This window comes from Heptranchias perlo, chromosome 9 (genome assembly GCF_035084215.1).
Source record: "Heptranchias perlo isolate sHepPer1 chromosome 9, sHepPer1.hap1, whole genome shotgun sequence".
Lineage (NCBI taxonomy): Eukaryota > Metazoa > Chordata > Chondrichthyes > Hexanchiformes > Hexanchidae > Heptranchias > Heptranchias perlo.
Window position 1 is genome coordinate 41,580,974 of NC_090333.1, and position 12,193 is coordinate 41,593,166.

The following is a 12,193-nucleotide window of genomic DNA, read 5'->3' on the forward strand; positions in this document are numbered from 1 at the left end:
CCTATTGTAATACCCAACTTCATGGTGAAACTTCATCGTAACTCTACCACTGCACCAAATGGCTGGTAAGTATTTTTAAGTGTTGTTTTGCATAAGCTATTTTATATCCAAAGGAAAATTTTACTTTTTATGACAATTAATCATTGCTTGCATACTTTAAGTAATTAATAAACAACACTCACCCTTGTTATTTCCACAGTTCTCAGTCCTGTATCTGAACCTAAAAGATTCAAAGTGGTACAAACCTCTTTATTAGGAAGCCAGATGGCCTTAGTCAAATTTTATGAATGACAGACACTGATACAGTCACCTGCAATTAAATCAAATTAACTTTTGCCAAATGTTGAGAATCTACAAAATAGCACTACAAACTGTGTTGAACAAAAAAGTTATTATTCAAAACTTGCATATTATAATGCCTAGATATTATTGTTGTGCAACACTTTATGCAAAGTGCAATCACATCATCTTTCTTACAGACATTAAAGCATAATCTGAGTTACTGCAGTGCAGAGAATAAGTAGACCTTATATACATTCATGATATTTTCAGTGTTGAAGCAATCCAGTACTTAAAAAAATATATATCTTTCGTCACCAGCTTTCTTCCTCCTCCCTCTTCTTTTGAAGGTCGTTATTAATGTGAGTAGGCAGACTATTCAACCACTGCAGGAGAGCCCCATCCTGCCCATCCATAGGTATATAAGCAAGGGATTGTTGGATAGCTATGAATGAGAATGGGTGATTTTCCCCTCCCCAACCTTGGTGAACTAGATGCAATGAGGCAATTATAGCACTCGTACTGATCCCAGTTGATCAGTACATTAGCACAGATGAGGATTGAATCTGGGACCTTCCTGCTATGTATGGCTCTACTACTCAATGGATAAACTCACTGAGTCACTGGAGGAGCCTAATACTTTCATTGTTGCAGCTTACTTGAACTATGGAGTGCATTGCATTTGGTTTAGCTGATCCACACTAAATCTGATTGACTGTTGGATTGTTGCCTATGGAAGGCAGCAAGCTAGAGTTCAATAGTGAAGATGGATGTTTATTGTGGAGCTTTGCCAGATTATGTTGAGGGATATTTATGCAGAACTTAGCCTCAGAAGATCAATTAAGTGGGATAGAGTGCATGATGAAATAGATAATAGATATTCTGTGGAAGGATTGTGGGCTGAATGGCCTTTACTCATTTATGCTTTATGTTTAAATAGTTCTTTTCAATTTGGCTGCATTTGCACAAACAATTACATTTATAACTGCACTGTTGAAGTGAATTAATTTCCACATTCCTTATGAGTGTTCGTGGAAATCAGTTACTGTTTAAGAATCAAATATCAGTATACAAACAGCCAAGTAATAGCAAAGAAGAGGGCAAGGTTTTGGAATCTATACTTTCTACTGGAGGTTTAATTTGATAGTGGAAGATACAGAAGAACCAATGGGGTAATTTTCACCTTCACCGTCTGGGCGGAGTGGATGACCCACCTATTGTAGAACCCGCCCAGGTGGTGAGGGTGAAAATTACCCCAACGTGGCCGGAGACTTAAGTTTGGAAAGGGTACAGGTAAGGATTTTCAAGCACATATCATTCATCTATTTCTGATATTTTACCTGAGTTCCTTTGTGAGGCATCAGCTGAACTCTTCTTGTTGCCAAAAACATTTTGTGAAATGGTTACAGCAGCTCCAAAAGGTGGAGGATTAGTGGTAGCACTTGCTTGGCTCATCTAGTTTAGAATCAAAAGAAACTGTACTTAATCAGAGTTATCCAATTTTGAAGGGGGAGAAGGCAATTAGATATGAAGGCAAAAGGCTGTGCCAATTGAGATCAAATGTATACCTGACTCAGTCTACGTTTCCTGTTTCAGGATCCCATATGCTTTTTTAATCGCTTTCTCAACCTGCCCTGCCACCTTCAACGACCTGTGCTCATATACCCTCAGGTCCCTCTGTTCCTGCACCCCTTTTAGAATTGTACACATTAGTTTACATTGCCTCTCCTCGTTCTTCTACCAAAATGTATCACTTCGCATTTCTCTGCGTTAAATTTCATCTATGTGTCCGCCCATTCCACCAGCCTGTCTATATCCTCTTGAAGTCTATCACTATCCTCCTCACTGTTCACTAAACTTCCAAGTTCTATGTCATCTGCAAATTTTGAAATTGTGTCCTGTACACCCAAGTCCAAGTCATTAATATAAACCAAGAAAAGCAGTGGTCCTAGTACCGACCCCTGGGGAGTACTACTGTATTCCTTCATCCTGTCCGAAAAATAACCATTCACCACTACTCTCTGTTTCCTGTCTCTTAGTCAATTTTGTATCCATGCTGTCACTACCCCTTTTATTCCATGGGCTTCACTTACCTTCCTCTTTCAGATGTAGATTGACTTGCTGCATTTTCTTTTTACAGCGCAACTGTCAACTGTATGTAGAAACTATCCAACAGAACATGTGATAATTAAGGATTTATGTTACAATAAGAAAAATCACTCCAATTATTATTTTCCAATTGGAAAATAAATGATTTTTTTACTTCCAATTGGAAAATAATAATCAGTGATGATTTTTTTTTGACACCAATCACTTTACAGTGACTTTATCAAGGTGCTGAGAGTAATTTAAGCCTTGCAGTTCTATTAAGTAGCTCATCACTTTTGACTGTCCTTTGATGACCTACCAATGTAATATTTAGAAGCCACAGATAATCGTTGCTTTTTAACAATTTTTTGATATTTAATGCTTTCTTAGTTCACAAAATGAACATTTTAATCAAACACACCTGGTTGTCTGTTGCTGCCTTTTACATACATTAACAGAAAAAAACTATTGCTTTTAAAATACAAAGCATCCTGTTAATTAATGAACAGAATCTAAAAGTTTAGATACAAAATTATATGGAGCTTTGGGAATGTGCAATAAGGCTATTGTCTCCTTGAGAAGTTCAGATGTCAGCATAAACATTAAGACCAAAGCTTGAGTGGTTTAAAGTTATCACCTGACCCCCAAGATGACAATACAACCCTGATTTTGCAATCCTGGGTAAATTGGGGTTGCATACACTAATGGTGAAGAGGCACCACATTGGCCAAGATGCACGGAACGAGGTGGTGAATGGAAGGAGGTGGTGAGGCATATCAACGTGGTCTTCCAGGTCTAGAGGATGTTGGAACAGACGTAGATCATTATAAGTGAAGTTGAAGCTTTGTGTATTACATCACTTCCAAATATCCCCCAGCTATGTGTGCAGACAATTGACCTGCTTCCAAACCTGATTATATGTGGCTTGCTATAAGGGGGTACATAAGACTGGCTCAGATAAACAATAACTCTTTTTATACCATGTCATTGCATTGAATTTTGGTATTCCAATGAACTGCACGAATGTTGTCTGACAGACAGACATTTCAATTAAAATATTATTGGCGTTATATAAAGTTAGGAAATCATGAATAACTTCCAGGAAATGGACTATGGTGTTTATAGCACAAAAAGTCCTCACCTGACTGCCTTGTGATGTTCTCCTTGATGGAATCCATGACCCTGCCTTCAGGCGGCCAACCTCCAACTGAACCAATCCTTGGGCACACTAAAGAAAAAAATAAAAGTGCTTGGAATAAGAAAGTCCAAAGTAATTAAACTATTAGCTATAAATTCAATTGGAAGAAAATATTTAAGGGTTAATGTTCTAACTTCAGGCTTTCAGTGGGTTGTCTTGTGCACTAAGAGCACATATTGGAAATTCTGGCACGTAGCTGATTTTCCATGGCCCTGAATGGTCAGAAAATGGCGCAGTGTGCACGAGTATTTCCAATATATGCTTTCAGTGCTCGAGGCTCCCCACTAGCAATGCAACGGCAGAACATTACCCGTTGAGCCTATATCAGCCCTCTATTTTTCAGGGCAAATTTCACTCCTGCTCTATTTTTGGTCTTTTCTTTTACAATTTACTGACCAAAAGGATGAGCAGGAAAACTATGATGTTTTTGAGCCGTTTACTAGGAACTGAGCACATGGTATTTGGGGAGGAGAGGAAAGAAAGTAAGTGAGAACTTGAAAAATCTGGTTTCAATGCGGTTACTCCAAGTTTACCTTTAGTATTGTTGCCACAGTCTCCTGAGAAGCATTCCGCACATCCTCTCCATTTACTGACAAGATTTGGTCTCCTTGCATGAGTCTCCCATCGAGTTCAGCAGCTCCACCTTTAACAATATCCGAGATAAATACTCCTGTTCCATTCCTGTTAAAGTATTTACAATTCAGTTCAAGTTATTCTTGTGATTTCATAGGATATGCTGATAAAGAACATGGAGGTGAAAATCCATATAGTTTACAAATTAACAGTATTATATCAGTATTCCAAGGTCTTAAAACTAATATGAGCTATACATGTAATTGCAAGAAAACATTTAAGGGTTAATGTTCTAACTTCACACTTTCAGTGGGTTGTCCTTTGCACTAAGAGCACATATTAGAAATTTGAATTTCTAATAGGTGATTTCCCATGGTCCTGAATGGTCAGAAAATGGTGCAGTGTGAACGAGTATTTCCAATATGTACTCTTGGAGGCCAAAGCTCCCACCAGGAATGCAAAGTCGGAACATTACCCCTTGAGATTATATCTGCCCCCTATTTTTCAGGTTAGCTTTTACCCCTGACTCAATTTTATTTTATTTTCCTTTACAATTTCATGACCAAGAGGGAGGGCAGGAAAACTACTTCGAATGCTGCTTTTGGGCTGTTTACTAGGAACTGAGCAGATGGTATTTGGTTATGGGAGGAAGGAAAAGAAGAGAGAACTTCATGTTCAACTTTTCCAACAGGGAAGTGCCTGGACTCCACTCAGCACCTATTCCAATGGCACATGAAACCTACCATGTAGCCACAACCCTGAATCTCATCACTCTATGCACAGTCTATTAGAGCACCTATGGGTCTAAACCAATGTCCTGATCCTTTCCAACACTTTTTTTTTCAAATACAATTTTGTGGTGTTATTTTACTGATTGGGATATAGAAATCCTAACAACTTACATTCAACTCCCTCAAAACAGTCCACAGCAAACAATATTTAAAACTTAAATATCATACTGAATAAAAGCCCCTCTCCTGCAGAACAGAAATGCAAAGCCAGTTCCTAAAAGGTTACTGAAATAAATATCCGGGGCGGGGGGTGGGGGGGTGCAACCTCTAGTTCACTTCCTTATTTATTCATGCAATACATGCAATTCTTATAGGGTTAAGAAAAACAGAACTATTTCCTGCTATACTACACCCCAATTATAATAGTCTTGGAGGAAGCCGTGAAAAATCTGTTAAATAATGGGGTACGTTTCTAATGGGTATTTTAATACAAGTTCTTTACTAGCAAAGAAGCTAAAAACAATGCAACAAAGGGGTCTGCTATATTTAAACCTTCTAATAGACAGTACTTCTGCACAATGCTGATCAGCTGCTCCGTGCTACTGGAAAAGCTTATGGACAGATTGAATCTGCTGTTACTTTTTAAAAAAAATGTAATTTTGAATGAATCTTCATTTGGACATGATGATTACATTACCAAAAGGATTCAAAATTATGTTCATTGTAAAATTTCACCTACAGTACTTTTACTAAACACATCACTACATCAGCAGGGATCTACTATTTAGAAGTACTGTCAACAGGGAGTTCCTTGTTCATAGTAAGAACCTCCTAACACATGGTCCTGAAGAAAATTATGCATTCTATCAGCACTGTGCAAAATTAATTTTTAACAATGGATGTGAAAGAAGCCAATCATCTTACTTACCTTTTTCCTACAATACTCAGGCCCAATCCCCTACCGACTTTCTTCTGAAGGTCCGCAAAAAACACATCTAAATTCTCCTCATCCTTGTACTGTGTTTCATCCCTGAAGATAGTGAGTCGCACCTTCTGTGGTGTCTGTCTCAATGCATTGATTGCTTCTTCGTGAGTTGCATTCCTTAAATCAATTCCGTTTACCTAACAAAAAGCAAAGTGAATCTCTCCAAGCTTTCCTCACAGATCAAGGTTTAAAAAGATAAATAAATTGAGCGGTCAAGGGGAGCTGCTGATGCCTCACATTTAGTATTGTATAATTAGCTCTTTTAAAATCTTTCCTTGTTTTTTCCACCTCTTTCACTACTCTTTCCTCCTCCCTACTATTTTCTGGCTTCTACTCTTCTCTTGATCCCCTCTTTAGGTTTTTTTCTTTTCTCCCTCCCTATTTTTATTTGTTCTCCTTTTGATTTGTATTTTACCATGCATAAACTGAAACTCGGAAAAGATAATGATCGCATATGCGTCCCAGTATAAAAATGCAACACTGAAGGTGAAAAAACAGCAGCGAGGACGATAAGCTCTCAGGGCACACATACGAAGAGGCACACAAAATATTCAACCGAAGGCAAAACTGAAGGTTTGGGAATAGAGCAGAAGGAAAGCTCAAGGCCCTATGAGAGGGGATATCCATGCAGGCAAAATATATTTTAAGTACTGGAAAATGGGACAAGTGAGTTTATTGATAATTTTTGAGATTGATTTTTCATAATTGTTGAATTTTATTTTTAGGAATGTGTTGTGATGACCAAGATTTAGGGAAAAATAACTTTCAAAGGAATGTGATTGATTTATCTTTTTATTAATGGAAATTTCTTGACTAATAGTAAAATAAGTGTTGAAATGTTTTTTGAAGGCTAGCCTTTTGAATGTGAAATTTGAACAAATCAGCATGGTTTATGCTCTACTGACATTTCGTGATGCATACAAGCAAGGCACAAACTTTTTTAATTATATAGATTAAGTTAGATCAAAGTGTGGTTAAACTGCATAATCACATATTATTTCTCTCTCTCTTTAGGTCTCCTTGCATTGTGAACCACTTAATGACGCAAGTTGATGTCTCTTTTCTATCTGCCAATGTTGCTGTGTAACTGGCCACAAAGAGCTGAGTGTAAGTGGATGAGGTTCAATCACTTTCTGATTTTTCATCTGTCCACTGAAGAAGTGCCTCACTTTTGCACCATACCTCACTCCATACGTGACTGAACTCCGAACTCTCTGCAGGGAATCCTGAGCACAAACCACTCCACTACAGCAATGCACATTTATTTTTGATGAATAATTCAAAGGTGCAAGTGTGAATCTGGGTCATCGTGTTCTGTTGCCCAAATGTGGAAAAGGTTTAGATCTTTCCTGCTATTCAAATTTAAAACAAAGTGATTAAGTATCACTGTATACACCATAATTTTTTTAAGTATATAGTTGAAATATTCAGTCAGATAGCTGTTATTTTGCTATTTATTTAATAATTCCATTAAATTAGAGCACAAAATTGAAGTTTGTGTTTTCAGGTTATTTTTACCATCTTTGGTTCAATGGGTTGTGTGTTAAATATTGTATCTACACAGGCTAATCAAATGTCCTCAGAATAGCTGAGTACAAATCAACAGGATTCCAATAGATGGCACACTTGACCAACATAAAATTTGTTGACAATGCCAGTTTCAGGAATTCAAATAATTTAGTGCTGGCTGTCAGGAACCAAACATCCTTTTACAGCTTTCAAAATTCACACTCTCCTCAAAACAAGGCTTGTAAATTGCTACTAGGGATTAAAAACTGTAATGGAGCAATTGTACAGAAGATCAGTCATTCACAGTGGTCTAAAATACATCTGAAACCCTTTGATTTTGGAGTTGAACTCTATTTGCATCAAAAGGGTTAAACAGCATATGGACTAAAATGCCATGATGGCATATTTACTTTTTTAGCTATTTAACTCCTCATGGACTGATGTAAAATCTATTGGTCAGGAATTCCCTCGCAATTTTCGGCACAACAATGGCATAAGAGCCATGTTGCGCCAGGTTTTTCTGATGAAATTGGTGTGCAAGTGACTTATGCTAGTTTTACACCAGATCCTCATTACGCACAAATTTCCTCGAGCATTTGCTTCGCTCCTGAGTTACGTCGGCCAAAACCCCACTCAGCTCATTAACATAGCTCCGCCCCATGCAAAAGAACGCGAGTTTCCTGTATTTACGCCAGTTCTGAACATTCGTAGTAATTTAAGGCCCAAATTTTAGACACAGCAGGTCTCGAAGTCACTATTTTTGGAGTTTAATAGTGATTGTTCTTCTGCTGAAGTTACACCAGTTTCCTGGTGAGTAAAGACCCCCCCTCCCCACTCCTTCCCTGACTCCTCCAACACCCTCCCCTCTCTTTCCCCCTTCCTCTCCTCCCTTGCTCTCTGTTCACCCTTTCCCCACCTTTCTCTCCTCTTTCCCAGTGAGCTACAGCTCACCAGGCTTACCATGCTGTGTCCCTACTTGTAGAAGTATAGATGATTCCCCTGAACTCCTGCAACACTCCAGTGTCCATCAATTCTTTCCCCACTCTTTGCTAGGTCTCTAACTCTCCTCTGGTTTCTTACTGTGCTTATTTTTCCTCTATCCTTTACCACCAGCCCCTAACTCAGCTCTCTTCCCCACTCTCCTTGGCTTCCATACGTTCTCCCCATCCCTCCCCACCTCCTCCCAGCCTCTAACCCTGGTCTACCTTCCCCACTCTTCTTGGCCTCTAATCATCCTCTCCATTCTCCCTCCAGCTTCTAACCCCATTTTACTTTCCTCCTGTGGTCTCTTCTAGCCTCTAACATCACAGTGCTTCGATGGCCCTGGTCCAATTATCTGCTGCCCTCTAGCCCAGATTGACGAAGACTGCACTTGATCAGTGAGGTTCACTTTTTTGTATTAGATATCTCTCTCACATTCTGAGGCTAATTGTTTCTTTGTTCATTGGGAGCTGCTTGTAAATACCTTTCCTCAAAGTCAGAAAAACTGAGAGGAAGTGATTGGCTTTCTTTTGCTGTTTTTGTATTTTACACCTGTAACAAAGAGGGGTACTTTTAAGTGTGACAGGCACACACTAGAAACATCCTCCTATAATAGCAGAAGCTGCATATATATCCTGATTGTCTGTCACAGTTCCAGTGTTACACTTTGGCATCTCACTGTTTTACTCATGCAATTTCTGTGTTATATACTTGCATTGATTGACTGAAGATTCATAAAACAGTGACATGCCAAGCAACAAATTAGCAGTCAATAATAGCTGCCAAAAGCAAGGAGCAGAAGGGGAGACAATCAAATCACTCTGAATTTTGTAAAATTGGTGTCCATGTTGATTTTTCCCCAAGCTGAAAATTTACAGGTAAAAGTGTCATTAGTAACCTAACCCCCCAAAAAGCAGGCAATTCTCAATAAAAAGCTTGCATTGCCTATATGGTGTTACAAATCTTTGATATGTTTATTTATATTTTGCTTTTTTCAGTTGTAATTCGGTATTTTTGCAGTTTTAAAGATTGAATGATTAATAATTTTCTTTGTGACAAATTCAACAGGAGATTAGCTGTACCATGTTATAATATACGTCATATTGTGTAACACAACTGTCGTTATAACACAGCATACCCTGTGACACATTGTGGGCAACTTCATAGGGGTCCACCAGTACACATAAATGCATCTAGTATGCATCCATTACACTTCCAAATGTCACAAGTATTAAAAAACAAAGAAAGACAGTCTTCTAGCTATCAGTTTTTTCAACCTTGATAACTTAGCTTCTTTCCAGAGTAGGAGCTAGAGATTTACTAGCAGTTTTAATCAGTCTCTAATTAATCTTAAGATGTGCCCATATGGACCACTTCCCCATAGAAAGTGCCTTAGTACTGTGCTCCATGAACAACACCACAGGAAACCAGCTAGTATTTATCTAAAAATAGTATGTCATAGGGACATAGGAACAGGAGTAGGCCATTCAGCCCTTTGAGCCTGTTCCATCATTCAATTAGACCATGGCTGATCTGTACCTCATCTCCATTTATCCACCTTTGCTCCATATCCCTTGGTATATTTACCTAAATAAAATTTATCGATCTCAGTCATGAAGATTTCAACTGTCCAGCATTTGGGGACAGAGTTCCAGATTTCTACCACACTTTGCGTGAAAAATGGTTCCTGATTTCAGTCCTAAATGGCCTAGCTCTAATTTTAAGCTTATACCCTCTTGTTCTGGATTTCCCCACCAGAGGAAATAGTTTCTCTGTATCTACCCTATTGAATCCCTTTATCATTTTGAACACCTTGATTAGATCACCCATCGACCTTCTAAACTCAAGGGAATACAAGCCAAGTTTATGCAACCTGTCATCATAATTTAACTACTTAAGCCCTGGTATCTCATTCAGGTGAATCTGTGCTGTACCCCTTCCAAGGCCAATATATCTTTCCTGAGGTTTGGTGCCCAAAATTGAACGCAGTTCTCTGAATGGGATCTGACCAAGGCTCTGTACAACTGAAGGATCACTTTCTCACTTTTGAATTCCAACCCTCTTGAGATAAAGGCCAACATTCCATTATCCTTCTTGATTACTTTTTGTACTCATGCGTTAGCGTTTAGTGATTTGTCTACATTGACACCTAAATCCTTTTGTTCCTCCATGGCTCCTAGTCTCTCACTATTAAGAAAATATTAAGATTTGTCTTTCACAGATCCAAGTGGATGACCTCACACTTCCCCACATTGAACTCCATCTGCCTTAGTTTTGCTCACTCACTTACTGTCTATGCCACCTAGTAACTTCATGCTCCCATCCACACAACTTACTGTGCCTCCTAACTTAGTGTCATCTGCAAACTTCGATATACAACTCTCTATTCCTTCATCCAAGTTACATATATGGTGAAAAGCTCAGACCTCAGTAATGATCCATAGGAACACCACATGTCACATCGCACCAATCAGAACAAATCCTTTATCCCTACTCTCTGTCTTCTACCTCCCAATTACCGACCCATGTCACAAGGTTACCTCTAATTCCATGCGCTTTCATTTTTGCCAATAATCTCTTGTGCGGAACCTTATCAAATGCCTTCTGGAAGACAATACCCATAGACACTCCCCTATTCACCATGTAGTGACCTCCTCAAAATATTCAACTAGATTAGTCAGACGTGACCTATCCTTCACAAATCCATGCTGACTCTCTTTGATCAGCTAATATTTCTCCTAGTGCTCAGTCAATCTGTCTCTGATGATAGATTCCGGTAACTTCCCCACAATTGATGTTAAGCTGACAGATCTGTAATTACCTGGTTTCTCCCTCCCTCTGTTCTTAAATAATGGAGCATCATTTGCAATTTTCCAATCCAAAGGCACCTGCCACCCTTTCTTTCAAAAGTCCTATGCTAACAGTGCCTATGAATTTTTCCAGGTTAATTGTGTCTGTACCTGGTGGTACCAGCCCGATCATGCTTTTAGTAGGATTTCCCCATTAACATGATGACCTGTGACGCTGAAATTCCATGATCTGTCCACTAGGTGTGTCTGCAATTTCAGGTCTCTCAAACTCCTCTGGTTCCCATCTTACTACAGGTAAGTAGGTGAGTTTTAAAACAATTTTTTAAAAAACATTTTTAAAAAATCCTCCAGGAGACCAAAACCATTGTATTTTCCCCCACCTCCACAAACTCCACTCTCTTGCCACTAATTCCATTGTCTGCCCAGCTACTCTCAGGCTGAACCAGAGTGTTCATGATCACAGTATCCTGTTTGAGCCTTGGTTGACCTTCAGACCCCATCACAAAGATGCCTTTCTTCCATCTCTACAACATCACCTCAGCTCCTCTGTCACTAAAAATCCTTATACATGTCTGCGTCACTTCCAGACTCTAATCTAATGGCATCCTGTCCCGCATTAAGCCCAACTTGCCCCTCATTGCGGTTCTTGCTGACCTACATTAGGTCCCTGCTCCCCAATGCATCAAGTTTAAAATCCATGTCGTTGTCTTTAAATCCCTCCTTGGCCTTGCCCCACCTCATCTCCTCAAGCCCTATGACCACCCCCGAACTTTCAGTTCCTCTGACTCCAGCCTCTAGTACATCCCCTTCCCTTTGGCCAAGCAATGGGAGCAGAGCCTTCGGTTGCCTCAGATTTCCCTCTGGAATTCCTTCCTAAATCCCTCCATCTCTTCACCTCTCTCCTTTAGAAACCTTCTCAAAACCCATCTCTTCTGTCAAGATTTTGGTCACTCCCAATTAATTTCTCCTTTCTTGACTCTGCATCTGTTTTCAATGTGCCTCCTGTGAAGTACTTTGGTTTTTTAAAAAAATGTTAATG

General features: G+C 39.1%; 1 protein-coding gene across 4 annotated transcripts in view; it reads right to left on the minus strand.

Annotated features, from left to right (window-relative positions):
- Nucleotides 1-12,193, minus strand: part of patj (PATJ crumbs cell polarity complex component) — a 355,365-nt gene that overhangs the window by 29,108 nt on the left and 314,064 nt on the right. For all 4 annotated transcript variants that reach the window (XM_067990267.1, XM_067990266.1, XM_067990265.1 and 1 more), the window contains 5 exons: nucleotides 5,798-5,991; nucleotides 4,099-4,246; nucleotides 3,509-3,595; nucleotides 1,620-1,734; nucleotides 183-220 (listed from right to left, as the gene is read on the minus strand). In XM_067990267.1, the coding sequence (XP_067846368.1) occupies nucleotides 183-220; nucleotides 1,620-1,734; nucleotides 3,509-3,595; nucleotides 4,099-4,246; nucleotides 5,798-5,991 (582 nt within the window). The remainder of the gene's footprint in view (nucleotides 1-182; nucleotides 221-1,619; nucleotides 1,735-3,508; nucleotides 3,596-4,098; nucleotides 4,247-5,797; nucleotides 5,992-12,193) is intronic.